The sequence below is a fragment of the Mycothermus thermophilus genome (genome assembly GCF_041956435.1).
Source record: "Mycothermus thermophilus strain CBS 625.91 unplaced genomic scaffold VTJ04scaffold_5, whole genome shotgun sequence".
In the NCBI taxonomy this organism is placed as follows: domain Eukaryota; kingdom Fungi; phylum Ascomycota; class Sordariomycetes; order Sordariales; family Chaetomiaceae; genus Mycothermus; species Mycothermus thermophilus.
In genome coordinates this window covers 230,570-247,805 of record NW_027191431.1, presented here as the reverse complement: position 1 = coordinate 247,805, position 17,236 = coordinate 230,570, and the positions used below count along the sequence as shown (strand labels likewise).

General features: G+C 57.0%; 5 protein-coding genes across 5 annotated transcripts; 3 read left to right on the top strand and 2 right to left on the bottom strand.

The window, feature by feature from the left end:
* Positions 1 to 57: 57 nt before the first annotated feature.
* VTJ04DRAFT_7129 (uncharacterized protein) lies at positions 58 to 468 on the top strand (the record flags this gene model as incomplete). The annotated part of the gene is made up of 1 exon (XM_069365422.1): positions 58 to 468. One exon carries the CDS (start codon positions 58 to 60, stop codon positions 466 to 468), a length of 411 nt encoding a protein of 136 aa, XP_069216458.1.
* A 41-nt stretch (positions 469 to 509) lies between these two features.
* VTJ04DRAFT_7128 (uncharacterized protein) lies at positions 510 to 2,372 on the bottom strand (the record flags this gene model as incomplete). Its single annotated transcript, XM_069365421.1, has 6 exons — positions 510 to 548; positions 628 to 1,309; positions 1,367 to 1,533; positions 1,591 to 1,718; positions 1,781 to 1,979; positions 2,112 to 2,372. 6 exons carry the CDS (start codon positions 2,370 to 2,372, stop codon positions 510 to 512), a joined length of 1,476 nt encoding a protein of 491 aa, XP_069216457.1.
* Positions 2,373 to 6,955: 4,583 nt separating this feature from the next.
* On the top strand, positions 6,956 to 7,982 carry VTJ04DRAFT_7127 (uncharacterized protein; the record flags this gene model as incomplete). Its single annotated transcript, XM_069365420.1, has 2 exons — positions 6,956 to 7,492; positions 7,590 to 7,982. The coding sequence occupies 2 exons, from the start codon at positions 6,956 to 6,958 to the stop codon at positions 7,980 to 7,982; spliced, it is 930 nt and encodes a 309-aa protein (XP_069216456.1).
* A 372-nt stretch (positions 7,983 to 8,354) lies between these two features.
* Positions 8,355 to 11,302, bottom strand: VTJ04DRAFT_7126 (uncharacterized protein; the record flags this gene model as incomplete). Its single annotated transcript, XM_069365419.1, has 5 exons — positions 8,355 to 10,283; positions 10,337 to 10,624; positions 10,675 to 10,801; positions 10,859 to 11,132; positions 11,209 to 11,302. The coding sequence occupies 5 exons, from the start codon at positions 11,300 to 11,302 to the stop codon at positions 8,355 to 8,357; spliced, it is 2,712 nt and encodes a 903-aa protein (XP_069216455.1).
* A 626-nt stretch (positions 11,303 to 11,928) lies between these two features.
* On the top strand, positions 11,929 to 14,565 carry VTJ04DRAFT_7125 (uncharacterized protein; the record flags this gene model as incomplete). Its single annotated transcript, XM_069365418.1, has 2 exons — positions 11,929 to 13,777; positions 13,841 to 14,565. The coding sequence occupies 2 exons, from the start codon at positions 11,929 to 11,931 to the stop codon at positions 14,563 to 14,565; spliced, it is 2,574 nt and encodes an 857-aa protein (XP_069216454.1).
* Positions 14,566 to 17,236: the final 2,671 nt, after the last annotated feature.

Below are 17,236 nucleotides of genomic sequence, written 5' to 3'. Positions count from 1 at the left end.
GGACAGAGAGAGAGAGAGGTTGTGCGTATAAGAGGTCCCTCAGAAAAGCAAAGTTCCATGACGTCCTCAATTCATCAACGTATATGGCTAACATCCCAAGGAGGTACACCTACCCCTGGGGTTCAATACTATCATTGGTATTCCATGCATATCCACATATCTCATTCCCGCCGCCGCGACTCTCTCCGTATGGTTGTGACGAAGAAGACGTCCGTCCGCATAAAGGGGGTATATTGGAGTCATTACCGCCACCACCTCTTCCTCCCATCTTCCTCCTATATCCTCCTCCTTTGTCACCGCTGTCTGACGACAGAAACAGAAACAACCAACTGGCTAAGGAAAACCATAAATCATCCATTCATTGAGTGTAAGTCATCCGGTCCGGTCCGGCCCGGCCCCAAAATCCATCCGAGTCCCGTCCGTCCGTCCGTCTGTCCATCATCCAGCACCGCCCGGGTGCTGAGCTGAGCTGATCAACCTGACCAAGCTAGCCGCGTGATTAAACCAGCTTAGTAGGTGTAGCGGAAGCCAGGCTCGTAGGTGTCCTCCTGCAGACAAGGCGTTAGCATCATGACTTTCCATGTTCATTTTATCGTCTCATCGTCAAGGGGAGAGACAAAAACTTACCGACTCAGCCTCAAGCTCCTTCTCGCCGCGATCCGCCTTGCCGTTCTGCCTCTTAAACTCCAAGCTGAGCAGGCACACAATAATGATCGTCAACCCAGTCGTAGCCAAGCACGCGTACAGGCCGGGCTTGTAGTGCGGCGCGTCCTGGTTGCGGAAGACGAGCGAACCAGCAATACCACCAATACCGCCAAACGAGACGAAGCTGGCCGAGCAGAAGGCGCGCTTCCACTGGCCGCGGATGTTGTTGGCCTGGTACGACAGCGCGGTAGGGATGTTGGCGTTGGCGCCGGCCGTGGTCAGGAACACGCCAAAGTAGCGCACCGCGGGGGAGCTCGCCCAGCCCATGATGGGCAGGCCGATCAGGCAGAGGACGGCGTTGGCGATGATGACGGGGCCGCGGACCTTGAAGCGGTCGCCCGCCCAGCCGGCCAGGTACATGACGATGCCGGCGAAGGCGTAGGGCGGGGCGACCAGGCACTGCGACGCGCCGACGCTGAAGCCCATGTTGCGCTGCAGAATGACGGGCATGAAGTAGGCGAGGGCGTAGGTGACGGTGGTGGTGTTGAAGAAGATCATGGCGTAGCCCCAGACCTTGAGGTCGGCGCCGGCCTTGAGGTAGTTGACCAGGGAGAACTCCTGGGGCTTGACGTCGCCGCGGTCGGCGTTGACACGGGCGCAGATCCTGGGGGTTCGAGTGTTAGTAGAGGGCTTGTGGGTGGTGGAAGAAAAAAAAGCTTACCAATCCTTCTCACGCTGGCCCAGGAAAGACCACTCATTGCGGGTGGAATCGGGGAAGTCGACGAGCAGCCAGTAGCCGGCGACACCCAGGAGGATGGTCAGGATACCCTCGAGGATGAAGATCCAGCACCAACCGTTGAGGTTGGCGATGCCAGCCATCTGCATGATCTGTGGATGGGTCAGCATTCACGCAGTCTTGATCATCCTGGGAACAATGGCACGTACACCATAGGCCAAGATGCCCGAGAAGGCGGACGCAACACAGCCGACCAGGTAGAAGATGGAGTTGCGCTTGCCGACCTCGTAGCGGGTGTACCAGGTGGAGAGCAGGTAGACCGCACTAGGGAAGAAACCTGGTGATCATCTTGTCAGCAAACTGCTTTTCCCTTTCCAGCTGTAGAAACAGAATACTCACCAGCCTCCAACACACCGAGCGCGAGACGCAGACCAACCATGCCCTCCCAGTTCTTGACGAAACCCATGCCAATCATGATGGCGCCCCAGGCGATGGTAATGACCGAGATGTGAATGCGGGGACCAATTTTGCGGCAGAGGACCGTCGAAGGCGGCTGGAAGATGACATAGGTGACGAAGAAGACGAGGGTGATGATACTCTGCGGAGAGACAAAAAGTCAGCAAGGTCGTGGTCACTAAAGATTAGAGTAGCACCCCCAACGCAAGTAAGATGTATAAGATATAAGCCGCGTGTGGTGGTGGTGGTGTAACCCAGCAGCAGATAAACTCACATAACGGTTGCCAATCAGCTCCAGATCCACGGCCATGCCGGCAATGTTGGCAAAGCCCAGGTTGGTCCGGTCCATCAAGCTGATGCAGTAGAGGGCGCCGACGGTCAAGACCAAACGGCGGTCGATGCGGCGGATGATGGCTTTTTGCTCGCGCTCGGTGAAGCCAAAGTCGTCGGCCGAGACGGGCGTGCCGTTCTTGGACGGGTCGACGTGAGCGGCCTCGACATTCTCGATGCCGACCTTTTCCTCGGACGAGCTCATGATGGGCGTGTCTTGTCTGGTTGTTGGACTGTTTGTAGAATGGAAAGTGGTTGGTCCTCGTGTGCTCCTTTCTGTCTGTGTCTGGGTGGTTGAGAGAGATCCAGGCAGGGACGGAGAGGGAGGATGAAGACACGGACGAGGAGAGAAGGGGAGAAGGATGGGACGGTCAATGGGGGAGGGATGGACGATTATAACCTTTCTCACCCTCCCTCCTGTCCGTCTGAATGGGAGGAGGAGGAGATGGACTACCACTCACCACTCACTACCCAAGACGGGCCCAAACAAGGCGCATCTGGGGAAGAGGCACCACTTCCCCAGACCCCTCCTTGCTTACCCCAACCTGTCGGACCTGTCAAGATGGAGACGGCATCCAACGAAGCATCCAATGGCACCTCCCAAACGGGGCTCCCAGCAGTCCCAGAACCCTGACATCCAGGACATCCCCGCGAACGTCATGTACTAGACGCTGCTCAAGACGAGCCCGGGCCTTTTGCCCCAGATCTCGGCAGTTCTTAGACCCAGCTGGACGGGCAAGGCACCGAGTCCATCAACCCATAGGTAGCATTCGTTTCTTCGCCGCTCTTTCATTTCTTCCCCATTGACATGGCGATAACCTACGTCGAATAACTAGCTCCACGATCCGGCGCAGCGCAACAAGACGAAGTGGTCCATCCTACCAGGCTTCCCCGCATTGAGAGTGGATATGCGTCGCCCATACGAGCCCGGTCAGTAAGGGTAGGGCTTGCCAGGCTGGGAACTTGTCTGGGCAAAAGAGACTGTCTGTGGACTGTGGACTGCAGCATGTAACGGGCCGCGGTGTGTGTTGAGCCCAGGCGCATGGAGATGTTGCCATTCCTGGTGCGGTTCGCCGTTTGGTGTGCAGGGAGAGCCTTGTCTGCCGCACGTGGTGAAGTCACAAAAAGTTGGAGATACGCCCCTGAGAGGGAGCTTGGCACACCCTTGGAGGCTGACAGCGGCGGGGAACCGGGGGAACCCGCTAAGAAACTGGAGACAAGTGCCGCGGTTGTTTTCTCCGCTGGCCAGCCTACACTAGGGACACTACACTACGCCAACACCAGCACCGGTCCCCCGGGGCTAGGTTGGGCTGGGCCTGGGGCAACGCGGGGATGACGCCGGCGTGGCCGTGGGGACGGTGAGTTGCTCCAACGCTACAGCAGGTCAGGTAGGTGTGGAGTAGTGTAGTCAATTGCAGATCCTCATCCATTCTCTCTCTTGTCCACTTCTTGTTGCAAGACAAACACTTCCAGGTTGGACAATGCCTCCTTGGTTAGCCTCCCCCCGCAGCCTGGGACGTCCCTGGTAGTCAATTCCCCTCTGTCAACAAGTCAGGGCAGTCAACAATGCTGCTCGGGCGCGTCAGTTTCCTGCCTCAGCCCAAGCGTCGGATTCGGCAGGCCATGCCAAGCACAGCAAGTCCCGGGTTCTGGGAGTGTCTTGCGATTGGACCTCTCTTGTCCCTGCAAGTTGATGGTGGTGGTGGTGGTGGTGGTGGTGGGTGGCGGCCATAGACAGCCAACGCCTCAAAAGACGTCCCCAAGGCCCTGGTAGTTAACTGAGGGAGGGGATCCGCTCATCCGATCTGGGGTGCATCAGTTGCAGCGGGTAGGCTTCTCCCCCCAGTTCTGCGGTGGCGGCGAATCGGCTCTGGGGATCGGGTAGTTTTACGCCTCCCATGCCTCCCATGCAGACATGCAGACATGCCGCAGACTTGGCGCTCGCATCCTTAGCCTGCTCTTGGAGAACAGCCTCGGTTTGTTCGACCTCTCTGACCGGACTTGCACTTACACACTTGTCTACACCACCCAACCACTACCTACTAAGCACACAAGTGCCAGAGTAGGTAGCATTGACGCTGCGAGACGGTGACGGTGGTCACACGGGGTTGCAGAACTAGAGGTGCAGTAGTGGGAAAGTCAAAAAAGAAAGCTGGGACTAAAAAAGATAGTAGACGAGACGGGTCCATGGCGGCGGTGGTGGTGGTTGTGGAAGAGATGGTCGGTCTGCTCAGCTTGGGATGAACACACCGACGACGATCCGGGAACATCACCCGAAGTCCCCTCCCTCCCCATCCCAAAGCCAACCCAAACCATGAACCCGGATCTGCCTGACCTTTGCCATCCCCAGTGGCGTTCGTTCACCCTCTCCATCGTAAGTGAAACAAAAGAATTACCATCCACATCATGCACACAGGGCAGGGCAGGGCAGCCCGTCCATCCAGAGGGGCGCAACCTGACTCGTACGTGCTCGTGGGTTGGGGTTTGGAGAGTCAAACGACAAAGAGGCTGCCAAGCACAAGCACGCTTGAGACCAGCTCGGTAACTTTAGCCCCGTCAACGACTCTAGTCCAACTCCAGACTAGGCATTCTGTATGTCCATCTAGACATACACCCACCACCGCCAGGCCAAGCCCACCATTCCATTGCAGCGGACAGTTCCGCAGTCTCGGGACCGTCGTGGTTGGTTGGCTTGATTTCGCCGCCGCCGCCGCCGTGCGGGCTTGGTCGAAAGCTTGTTGACGAAGACGTATGTATGTACGTACTAGGATAAGTAGCGTAGATCGTGGTTTTGCCGAGGCAGAAGCCGTTTCGACCTCGGTTGAGTTTGAGGCGTTGGGAGATGCGTCGAGACGATCCGTCTTGGCCCCTTGGCCTTCCTTTACCCTGTTCCTCTCGAGCATCAGTTCGTTAGCGAGATGCGCAGAGATCCTTCGACATCAATGGTGCGCTGCGTACAGCTAGCTGGTGTTGTTGGTTGTTGTTTGGTGTTATTGTTGGCCGATTCTCTTTCTTCCTGGAGCATCAATTCGTCAACTCATGTCCTCCTACTTACCCTTCTCCCCCTCTCTTCGGGCATCAATACTGGGATCGTGCGTGTGTGTATGCGCTTCTGCGTGCCTAGGTTGAGGTCATTGCCACTGCCATTCCTTTTCCTTTTCCCCCCTAAAACAAACTGATGAGCTTCGACTCTTGGAGGACACACAGACCAGCTGGGCATGCCATCCAATGCATGTCCAACCAAACTGGCTCTGTCCATGTCCTGTATACCGAGGCAGATACTGACAGGGAGGGTGTGAGGGAGGGATAGGTGCTCACAGCCGCAAACCCCAAACCTATCCCATCTCATCTCAAGCATTTGCATCGTGCGAGTGGCAAGTCCCGTGACCTCGTTCAGACGTGCGATACTAGAGCATGACAACAAGTGCTGGCGACAAGCGTCATGGCATCAAGTCGAGTTCGCAAGGTCGACCTCGGGAAACGGTGAGGTAGGTGTCGAGAGCGCTTGGCAGTGTTGGAGAGAGGAGGGACATTGAGGAGGCGACAAGCAACAAGAGGTGTTTGGAAAAAGAGAAGCACTGAACCTCGGGAGCCAAAGACCACTGGCAAAAGGTCATGGAGAATGTTGGACAGCAAGGGGGGCTTCCCATGGCTCTGGGACTGTCCATCCCCTCTCTCTTTCGCTCTCCCTGGAATTCACATCAGGGACAGAGTAACCTCTATCCACCAACGTCTTGCAGATCGACGAGCAAACCCGGTTGTCCAGGTTATGAGGCTACTCTCGAAAATGCCGGGTAGGATGCCGCCCAAGATGCCCGTCATCAATACAACCCAAGCCTTGGCTCTCTTTTATCTCTTTTATGACTATTTACGTTCCTCTTTCCGGGGAACAGTCAGCAATTAGATCATTGTTGTGGACAATATGGAGGGAGGCAGTGACCTCGACTACCACACCAATAAATCATGTCTGGCATATCAAATGCCCGAGAGAGACGCGTCCATAATAAATCTTCGGCGCACCGGGCAGCCCACGCAACGAATTCACCCGGCGCGGCGCGGCATTTGTCTGCACCCCGGGTGGAAGCCCAACAATTCAACCGTGCCGGACCAGGTTACAAACCCTTTTCAACCTTCTTCTAGAGTCTAGTTGTTGTTGTTTGTTTTAATGCGATCCTCAACTCAAACTCACAACCTCAACTCTCTAGCCCAGCCCCATCCCATCCTAAATTATTCAGGGGCGTCAGACCTCCTTCCGAACCTACCTGATAAACCTCAAAATAATCACTCGGACCCGTCCTCCGCCCAACGCGACTCTTCTCCCCCCGTGATCTCGCTTCGGGCATGAACCCGCCGCATCCCCAACATGCCCGTTGTGGATGGCGGCTCATCTAAATAGATGAATTTCACGGTTCGGACGCCGCCCTTCCGCCCCCTACCCCCGCGCCATCGCCATCGCCAACGGCTGGACGGCAAGCAAACCTACCTCACCTACCTTAGTCACACGGGATGCCCCAGATTTACCAGATTCTGCGCTTTCCGGGGTTGTCTGTTGTGCGTCCATGAAAGTAGTAGCAACGGTTTTGCAGCATGCCATGCCGGCAAAAAATGACTGTCCGTCCGGGGATGGTTGGGGGGGTGGTGAGTAGTAGTAGTAGAGAAGAGGTTGTAATATAAAGCCTCGAGCATCCAAGTCGTCGTTGTCCCATATGTCGTAATCTGCTGTCGTCGTGGCCCCGATCCATCAACGCAGTTCCCCAGCGGTGCATCTCCCATCGAATCCATCCCACCATGAAGGCCCTCACCCTCCTCGCCGCCGCGACCGCGGCCTCGGCGCACACCATCTTCGTGCAGCTCGAGGCCGACGGCACGCGCTACCCCGTCTCGCACGGCGTGCGCACCCCGCAGTACGACGGCCCCATCACCGACGTCTCGTCCAACGACCTGGCCTGCAACGGCGGGCCCAACCCGACCATGAAGACGGACAAGATCATCACCGTGACCGCCGGCAGCACCGTCAAGGCCATCTGGCGGCACACGCTGCAGTCGGGCCCCAACGACGTCATGGACCCCAGCCACAAGGGCCCGACGCTGGCGTACCTGAAGAAGGTGGACAACGCGCTGACGGATTCGGGCGTGGGCGGCGGCTGGTTCAAGATCCAGGAGGACGGGCACAGCAATGGGGATTGGGGCACGCTCAAGGTGATCAACAACCAGGGCATTCACTATATCGATATCCCCGACTGCATCGAGAGCGGGCAGTATTTGTTGCGGGCTGAGATGATCGCTCTGCACGCTGCCGGGTCGCCGGGCGGTGCGCAGCTTTATGTGAGTTTCTTCCTTCTGTTCTTCTTCTCTCCCTTTGATAAGAATAGAGATCCACCACAGTCAAACAAAGAATACTAACCTCGGCATCTACTAATAGATGGAATGCGCCCAAATCGAAATCGTCGGCGGCAAGGGCACCGTCAAGCCGCAGACCTACTCCATCCCGGGCATCTACAAGTCCAACGACCCGGGCATCCTCATCAACATCTACTCCATGTCGCCCTCGAGCCAATACATCATCCCGGGCCCGCCCCTCTTCACCTGCAACGGCGGCGGCAGCAACAACGGCGGCGGCAACAACGGTGGCAGCAACCCCCCCGTCCAGCAGCCCCCCGCCACCACCCTCACCACCGCCATCGCCCAGCCCACGCCCATCTGCTCCGTCCAGCAGTGGGGTCAGTGCGGCGGCCAGGGCTATAGCGGCTGCACCACCTGCGCGTCGCCGTATAGGTGTAACGAGATCAACGCGTGGTATTCGCAGTGCTTGTAAGAGAACGGGCGGTAGTTAAGGGGAGGGTGAGAAGGTTGTTGATGAGGTTTCGAGGGGATAACTAGAGGGATGGCTGGCTCTGGTTGAGTGCATGCATGCATAGCGAGTCCAGGTGGTTAGGTTTTGGGGTGGCTTGCATCTTTTTTTTCGTCCTGTTTTTGCTCTCTCTCTTTCTCAAGACAACAATGCGGACATTCCGTCGGTACCGAATAAACTGACGTACCTGAATATCATCAGTACAACTCTCCAGGTTTTTTGTGATGTTTTCTCCAAACCAACATGTCGAGCACGTCGGACGGGAAGGAGAACGACCGTCCCCTCTCCCTGAAACAAGAACCGCCTCCCCGGGAAACCTAGAAACCCGGAACTCAGTTAATCACGACTCCTCCCCAAATCCCTCCTCACCCTCCACACCTTGCTCCCCACCGCCCTCTTCTGATTCCCATGGAGCACCTCCACCCACGGCACCTCCAACTGCTGAGCAGCAGTAGCAGCAGCAGCAGAACTCTTCCCCCTCCCCATGGCAGCAACAGCATCGTCCTCCCCCATCGCCACCATCTCATCCTCTTCCTCCTCATCTCCCTCCTCCTCCACATCCACATCACCGTCTCCATCCAGGCCCTCTCCACCACCAGCTCCACCACCTACCCCAGCACTAACTTTAGCACCACGCCCAAGCCCCAGACCCAGACCACCAGCGTTGGTCTCGGCGGTACTTGCAGAAAGTTGTGGAGGAGGAGGAGCAGAGCGTGCGCCCCGCTCCTCTTGTTCCTGTTCCTGCTCCTGCTCCTGCTCCCCACCCCCATCCCGACTCCGCTTTTTTTGTTGTTGTTGGAGACGACGGCCAGCACCAGCACCAGCACCAGCACTAGCCCCAGCAGCAGCCAGGTGACCACGTGACCCCAACGTCGCCGCAGTCCCAGCAGGATGGGAAGACGAAGACGAAGAAGAGGAAGAGGCGTAAAACAAGCTCTCACAATAAGCCCAACCGGGCGCGTCCCACCTCCCGGCGACCAGCACCAAGTTGTCGCATGCCGACGGGCCAACAGAGTCAACGTCACTGTTAGGCAGGAATGATGCCGTGGATGGAGGTAGAAGAGACGCCGGCGGCATGAGGAGCTGCAGCTCCCCCCTTGCGAGGTCGACGGCGCGCACGAGGACGAGGGCGATGAGGTGCGAGTGGGCAGGCGAGAGTGTGAGGCCTTGCGGGTTGGGAATGAGTGGTAGGATTTGGTCCTTGTCCTGCTGTCGTGCTTCTTGTGCCTTCGTTTTGGCACGTTTCTTCTTGCCGTCAACAAAACCATTCAAATCATCGACATCGTCAATTGCCTCCAATCCCCTCAACCCCTCCCTCCTCTCCACCCCCACCAAGGCCATGACCGTCCCGTTCACGGCATCCGCCAACAGTTCCGGCGCGGGCTGATGGTCATAGCACAGCACGCCCAGAAACCCTCTTTCTCTACCCGCGAAACGGACGCGCCAGGGCCGGAGGTCGGAGAGCGGGGTTGGGTCCCAAGTGATGAGGGGCGGTTGTTGACTGTCTGTTGTGCTTGTGTTTGCTGCTGCTGCTGGGCGGAGGTGGAAATACGACATCATCTGCATCGTCCTGAGGTGCAGTGGCGTGCGAGAGGAGGGGGAGGGCTCGGAGGGTTGAGAGGGGAGGGTTGAGAAGGGGATAGTTTCCTTGCACGCCGTCTGTAGCCCAGAGACGGTTTCTTCCGGTCCATCTTGGGACATGTAGATCACCTCCGTCGGCTGAAGAGACGTAATCAAGCTGGTGAGCAGATCCAGGCCAGTGCCTTGGATCCAGCCGGGGGTGTTGATCACCAGCGGAGATTGCTTGTTAGGACCGGTTCGGTAATGCGAAAAGAGGTCGAGGGCGCATTCAAGGAAGTGGGCCGGGTCTTGGGCCGGTGTGACCGAAGCGGTGGCGTGGGCGCGGATCAGGCCTTGGGTTGGAGAAAGGGTTGGATGGCAGAAGGAGGGAGATAAGTTGGGGTTGGTGAGCTTGCAGAGGGACACGACGCCTGGTGGTGAGTACTCGGGCTGCCCGGGGTCCAGGTCGAGGAACATGACGGGGGACCAAGGCCTGTTTTTTACGCCGCCTCGGTCGGTCATGAGCCGGTTTACAAGCAGGCGGCCGAAGGTGGACTTTCCGGAGGATTTGGGACCGCAGAGGAAAATGATTGGGGTTGTGCTGCGCTTTGAGGCAACGAGGGCAGCTAGTTTCTTGTTCCATTCCGCCGGTGAAACCAGCTCCTGAAGAACGACTTTCTTAGGGAGATCGTCTGAAGTGTAGATCTGTTTTGGTGGTTAGCAGAGCATCTCAGGTTGCGATAGTGCTGAACACATACGATCTGAAATGTAGCAGCAGACTTGGAGTTAGATTCACCCTCCCGCGCACCATCTTCCCAGAGTTTTCCAAAGACGGGGTTCAGGTGTGCCAACTGCCTCAACCCCCGAGCAACAGGGTGAGGGTGAAACTCGAGGACCGTCTCCTCCGAGGTGCGGATTACGGGGACAGCATGACAAAGAGGGGCATGAACCCATTGAATCCCATCGGCCGGTGTTAATATGGCACCAGAGATGGTAGCTTCGCCTTCGCGAACCCTGATACCGAAGCTTCCGATGACGACGAGTCGCTGGGTGGGTTAGCAAGGGTTGGGACATGAAGGACGGGATCAAGACCAACCTCTGCTTCACGGGTCGTGAGCACCAAACGGCCGCCGGATTTCTTCTTGGGGTTGTCTTTGCTAGGTTTGAAGCTGGAGTGCTGGCGAATCAACCTGGCCGTGGGCTCCGGGCCGGGAGTGGTAGGGCTGTCACGGCGTTGGTCAGAATCAAGGGTGGCGTTTGACGTGCAACACAGAACATACTGCGACCCCCCTTGCTCGCCATCCTCACACGACTCCTTGGTGACAGGATTGGGGCTTTTGGGAGCCAGTGAGGGGATTGGTTCATGGAGAGGTTGGCGTTTGCTGCGGCGGGTGGCTGCGGGTGGCCGAGAGGAGGGAGTCTCACTCTGAGTCTCACGCTCAGGGGCAGACTTGGACTCAACAACAGCAGTCAAGGTGGCGTCGACACTCGAGGCCCGTGATAACGCAGCAGCAGCACCCCAAAGTTGTTGGCGGGCAGCAAAGGCACTCAGACCTGGGCGAGCAGAGTTAGTAGTGTATAAGAGGAGTCGGGGTTCGGGGGAGGGGAAACTCCGCATTTCCGGACATACGGGGTGGTGCAGGACTGGGTGCAGGACTCGAGGTCACAGGACCTTTGGCAGCGGTGGCATTGTTGTCGAGTTTTCTCCGTTTGTTGGAAGACATTTTCCGTCAGTGAATGTCGTCTCCAACACTGACTTGCACGTGTTTGTTGACCGGACCGACAATCCGTGAGAATGACAAACAAAAGCTGGCGCACTGAAGGTGCTTTGGCCAGTCGAATGTCACTGCGTCTTGAGTTATAATCGCAATTGAGTTATACGGTGAAATCAAGGCCATCCATCTTCTATATGCCTGTCTTTCAAACCGTCACAAGAGATGCTCTCTCCGAGGGTTGTCTGTTGTTGATGAGAGTTTAGGGGGTTTTTTGCCAAAGTTTGAGTTTGCAAGGTTGAAATGAATTTTACCGGGCTCTGTCTGGTGCTGTATGACTGTATTTACCGTATCAAACTTACACGCCCACCAATCATCTTCGTCGCGCGAGCCCCACCTGGCGTTTTCGTCGCGGTTGCAATCGCGCCTCGAGTTTCTTATCGCGACCAAAATTTTGGAACTTCAATTTGAGGAAAAAGAGTCGTCGCGAAACCAACAACTCAGTTCAACAACCTCGACCTCGACCAACCCCATCACCTTTTCTCTCCTCCGCCCACCTTCCTCTCATCCTCCTACTCTCCCTCTTTCCTTTTCTTCTCTGTTACACTCCTTTCTTCTAATTAATTCAACAATCTTCAATGGCCGGCCCTCCTGCCCCCATTGGCACCCTCTCGCAGCACGCGGCCAACGCGGCGAAACTCGTCCGGGGAATAGTTCCTAACGTGTTACGCGGTGGTGGAGGAAACAAACCAATCAAGAAAGAGCCAGAATCCGACTCCGACAGCGACAGCGACTCTTCCAGCTCTTCCAGCTCCGACAGTTCCGATTCCGACTCCGACAATTCTCCTCAAAACGACCCTAATTGGGCGAAGAATTTGAAGATGGCCAAAAACAAGGCTTCCGCGACCACCGCAAAGCCCATCAAGGCCGAGTCTGAGGCACAGAAAGCCAAGGCTAAGAGCGCCGAGACAAAGCGCCGCGTCAAGAAAGAGTCCGAGTCCTCTTCCAGCGACAGCGGAAGCGAGAGTGACAGCTCCAGCTCCAGTTCCAGCGACAGTGAGAGCGACAGCGACAAGATGGACGTCGACTCACCCCCGAAGGCCAAGGCCAAAGAGACGCCCGCCAAAAAGGCCAACCCAGTGAAGGAGGAATCCGACTCGGATTCTGAGTCCAGCAAGGATGAGAAACCCGCCCCTGCCGCTAAGACCTCCGCAAAGGCCGAGGCGAGCAGCGATGAAAGCTCGAGCTCTGACGAGGAGGATTCGGCTTCCGAGTCTTCGAGCGACGAGAGCGACGCCGAGGACAAGAAAGCACCGGCCAAGGCCGGGACCAAAGCCCAGACTAAGGCTCCCGCCAAGTCGAAGCAGCAGAGCGAGAGCTCAAGCGAGAGTTCAAGCGAGAGTGAGAGTGAGGAAGAGCCGCCGAAGCCCAAGAAGCCGGAACCGACCAAGACCTCTAAGGGCACCAAAGAGCCGGCGAAAGCTCCCACGACTACCCCAGCGAAGCCTGCCAAGCCGACTGTCAACGGGACTTCCAAGAGCAACGAAATCGTGAGCGAGTCGGAGAGCTCCAGTGCCGAGTCGGATTCCGAATCGGAAAGCGAGAAAGCCAACACTAAGGCTGTCACCAAGGGTAAGGGCAAGGCCATGGCCGCTCCGCCTCCCGAGATCAGCATCCAGGGCTTCCATTTGCGTAAGGCCACCGAGGATCTCGATGCCGCTGCTGTCGCCGAGGTGTTCAAGAAGGCGCAGCGTGAGGGAAAACAGATTTGGTACTTCACGGCGCCCAAATCCGTGCCCATGGAGGTCATCTACAATGAGCCCATTCCGCTGCAGGCTGTCGCTAGTGGCCAGCCCATCTTCTCCCATAACGGGGTCCAGTACACCGGCCACATCGAGGAATCGGCCAACCACATGATCAAGGTCTTGATTCCTGCCGAAACCGGCGACACGTACAAGACGCTGGAGCAACCTGTCAGCCGCGTCTTGCACATTACTCGTATGCCGCCCGCTGAACAGCCGCCCAAGAAGGTAACGCCGATCCCGCCGCCGGAGCCTCCGTCGTACACGGTCTCCAAACCTCGGCCCCAGCCCCCGGGCTTGAAGCCTCGTTTCCAACCGATTGGCGTCACCAAGCCCGCGACCAGCGGCATTGGTCTTGATACCCCCGAAACTCGCGATGTCGACATGTCTCTGGCTTCGCCGCTTCCTGCGAACGGCGACAACCAGCCAAAGTCAGTCAAGAAGCGGAAGCACGGCGATGTTGAGAAGGCCACTCCAGGCAAGGACGAGGATGTCGCCACGCCCCCTCAAAAGTCCAAGAAGGCCAAGGTCGAGAGCGCCGTCAAGTCGGAGGCCAAAGCCGCTGCCGAGACCCCGGCCGGCAAGTCCAAGGACAAGTCCAAGAAGAAGGACAAATCCGAGCAGAAGAAGCCCCTCGTCCAGCCTCCCGCCAAGGTCACGCCGATCCCGCCTCCGCCGGTTCCCGGTATGAAGAACACTTAGACGGTTTCTTCTACCGTGAAACCCAACCCGCAGCCGGAGAAGCCAGTGGCAACTGTCAACGCGCCCACCGCGCCGCCGCTGCAGCAGCAGCAGCCGGCCCGTGAGTATCCCCCGGGCTATCAATCCATGTCTGCGCGCAAAAAGGCCGAGGAGGAGGCTCTCCGTCTGGAACTTGCCCAACTCGGGTCCCAGTCCACGCCCACCAGGAAGCGCAGCAACAGCACCATCAGCCTGACCCCGATCCCCATCCCCGGCGTTCCTACCCCGCCGAAACTGCGCGTCCCTGCTGGTTCGCTCGCGAGGTACAGGACCACCGAGCCGAAGCCCCTCACTCCCGAGCGCTTGCAGATGTTCTCGACCCAGCCGCAGGCCGAGGGAGAGGATGCCGTCGCGTCTACTGCCACCCCGACGCGCAGGCGCAGCTACTCTGTCGGTCCTGTTGTCTACGGCTCCTCGCCCCCGCTCGGCACGACTCCGCAGAAGTTGCAGTCCCAGCTGCAGGTGCCGCAGACCCCGCTGAAGAGTATCCTCAAAACGCCCGAGCGCAAGGCCCGGCTCGCTGCTGAAGCTGCCTCTGCCGCGTCTGCCCCTACGACGACCAGCGGCGGTTCGAGCGTCGACCTGTCGGGTAAGAAGAGCAAGAAGGACAAGAAGAAGAAGGACAAAAAGAAGGAGAAGCGCGACAAGAAGAAGAAGAATCGCGCTTCCCTTGGTAACTCGGTTACGTTCACGCCGGATACCAAGCGCGGGGATGGGAGCGATTCGGAGTGAGCTTGAGTTGAGTTGAGTTTGATGTGGACGGGGGGGGGAGTGAAGTTGGATGCACCGTTAGCAATGTCATGCGGGTTTGGGGCTTTCTGACATTCCGGGCCGGCATATCCTTTCCTTCGCCGTGAAGTTTGTTCCCCTAACCGGACCTGCCTGGCTGGGGGGTAGCTGGTGTGGTAATGAGAAGTGTCCTATCCTATGACTTCCGAACTTGTTGGTCGGCTTCTTCTATCTTTTTGTTGTTCTGTCCCGTCCCTTCTTCTCCTTACCTCGCCTGAGCCTTTTGTGCTTGGGTGTGCTGCGTGTTGGTTGTGTTGTATTCCGCGCTATGGTGGGATGTGGCGTCTATGTTGGGAGGGAGGGAGGAGGAGGTAATGGTTCATCCGGTGCTTAATATGGTGTGTGGTTGGGATTTGCTTGGGTATGGAGAGAGAGAAAGGGGTGAACAAAATGCTCCTTCACCATCGCCCCTTCGCGGTTCGTCCACGCGCCTGGTCTTGGGAGGCAATTCCAATGTGGTGACGGGATGAGATGGATGGAGAGGTGCGTTCGTGCCTGGGTTGATATCCCCGAGTTCGGTTCAGTTCAGGTCCGCCCGGTCTCAAACTCAACCTTGTCGTCCATCGGGAGAAGGATGTGAGGCGCTCTCTGTCTGGTTTATCGGGACTTCCTGGGACGGGTGTGATATGATATCGGCTTGTCTGCGGCTCTTTTTGGGCTGAGAATTGTGTTCTAGTGTACTGTACCATACCTAGTCATTTGTGGATTGTATGGTGTGGATTGTATGGATGTATTGTACACCAGCTACCCGAGCTGTTCTACGTTAGGTATTTGCCCGATAATAATGAACATCGAGCGGGCTGCTCTTCTTTTCTTCATCTTCTATTACACGTATAAGTTCATTGCTGGGAATGAGGAATGAACCATCACTCGTACGATAAGGTGGACTGTTCTACTCGAGAGTAAAGACTGCTTGGTCTGAACTCATCATTCCATCATTTGATCATTCATTCTCCGTGACCTGAACCATGTGGCAGCGCCTCTCCTTGGACGTGCTCTTACAACAAGATGACCGAGATATTCAGATGGCCTGCGGCTTGAACCTTCGGGCAGGTAGCCTGAGGTGGTTGTCGTTCTTCCCAGGTCAGGTGTTTACTCCTCGTCGATATGCTCACCACCACCTCCGCAACAACCTCATGGACTTAGATTTGCTTTAGTCAGCACCTCCAAGACTCGACAATACCGTCAGCAGTAAGCAGGCAGCTAAACAAGAGCCTTACATGCCGCAGCCAGCATGGGCTACCCACCTTACCTGACCTGACCCGACCTGGGTGGGTGATCAGAGATGGGATGTACACAGTATGGTGGTGGTCTGACGTTCTAGGTTGCAGGTGTTATGAGTCCCTCCATACACAGTCATGTATCGGGCTCCGGAGTATGCCTTTGTCCTGAACTGCAAGGAATCGTCATCATGATCTGAACGAGCCACATCCGTCCGGGGTACAGAGCACGGCCGTTGGGGGTTCACTTGTGTGTGTGGCGTCTCACCCACTGCCGAGCAGGTAGACTGCCGGGGTTGAAAGAAGAGCGACCAAATGTCTCCGGGACGGACCGGCAGAGGGGCAATCGGAGGGGATCCGGGTCCGATCCGATGCCTGCCCTGCTTGCTTGAAGAACCAAAAAATGGCAAAAGAAAAATTCACCTGCGGACCCTCCAAACCCACCAAGACAAAACCCCCGGCGAAAGCCAGCAACTCGTACAACCCGGCCCAGCCGGGGTTGAACAGAAAAAAAACCGGACTCGGCAGACTTTGCTCGCGGATCGCGGACTCACGGTGCCTCTGAAAAGCCCGAGATCCGGAGGGTCAGGGACGGACCAAACGAGCCACTCAAACATGGGGCGTGGGATGAACAAGGCCCGGGCGGGAATCCATATTTTTCTACCGTCTGGGTCTGTTTGGGTCCGGGGCTGGCTGCTGTGGGGATGGATCGGGTTTTGGTGCTGTCCCGGGGCCCTTGTCCTACACAGTACTGTGTACGCTAGCCGGGACTTCCCAGCCATTTGGTTTTTTGTGTGTGTGTTTCTTTTCTTCTTGGGGCCCTGTTTGTTTGGTCGGTTGGGGAAGGATGGAGACAGAGCAAATCTCAATGCTCAATGCTGGTGGGTTCATCAATCGACTTTCGCGATTCTCCGGGGCGTCCGGAGATTGTGAGGATCGTCCGTTTTTTTCTGCTTCTGCTGCTTCATCTCCCTTGATGGATGCATTACGTATCATGTCTGGACAGGGCGAGGTGAGGCAGCCGGTTGGCTACGAATCGGTGAAATTACGTAGTGACGAGGTTCTCGAGAGGTTTGAATTCAAGCCACCGGAACACCTCCCGTGAGAAGTATTTTGTGGCTGGTCATGCCTTGGGTACCTGAACTGCTTGGAGTGTACTAGGAGTACGGAGTACACGACAGAGCAACGTGGTTGTGGCACAGTCACCTCATAGCCAAAGTGAGGCAGCACAGAGCAGAGAGCGCGTGGCAAGCCTGCAATTCCAGTTGATTCCCAAGAAGACGGACTGCAGAAGAGCGCAAAAGGTTGGAGTGACACAGCTTCACCTTGATAGGCAACATAAGCAGCCACCATTCGGTGTGGTGAACTGGAAGGACCTGAGAAGATTCAAGAAG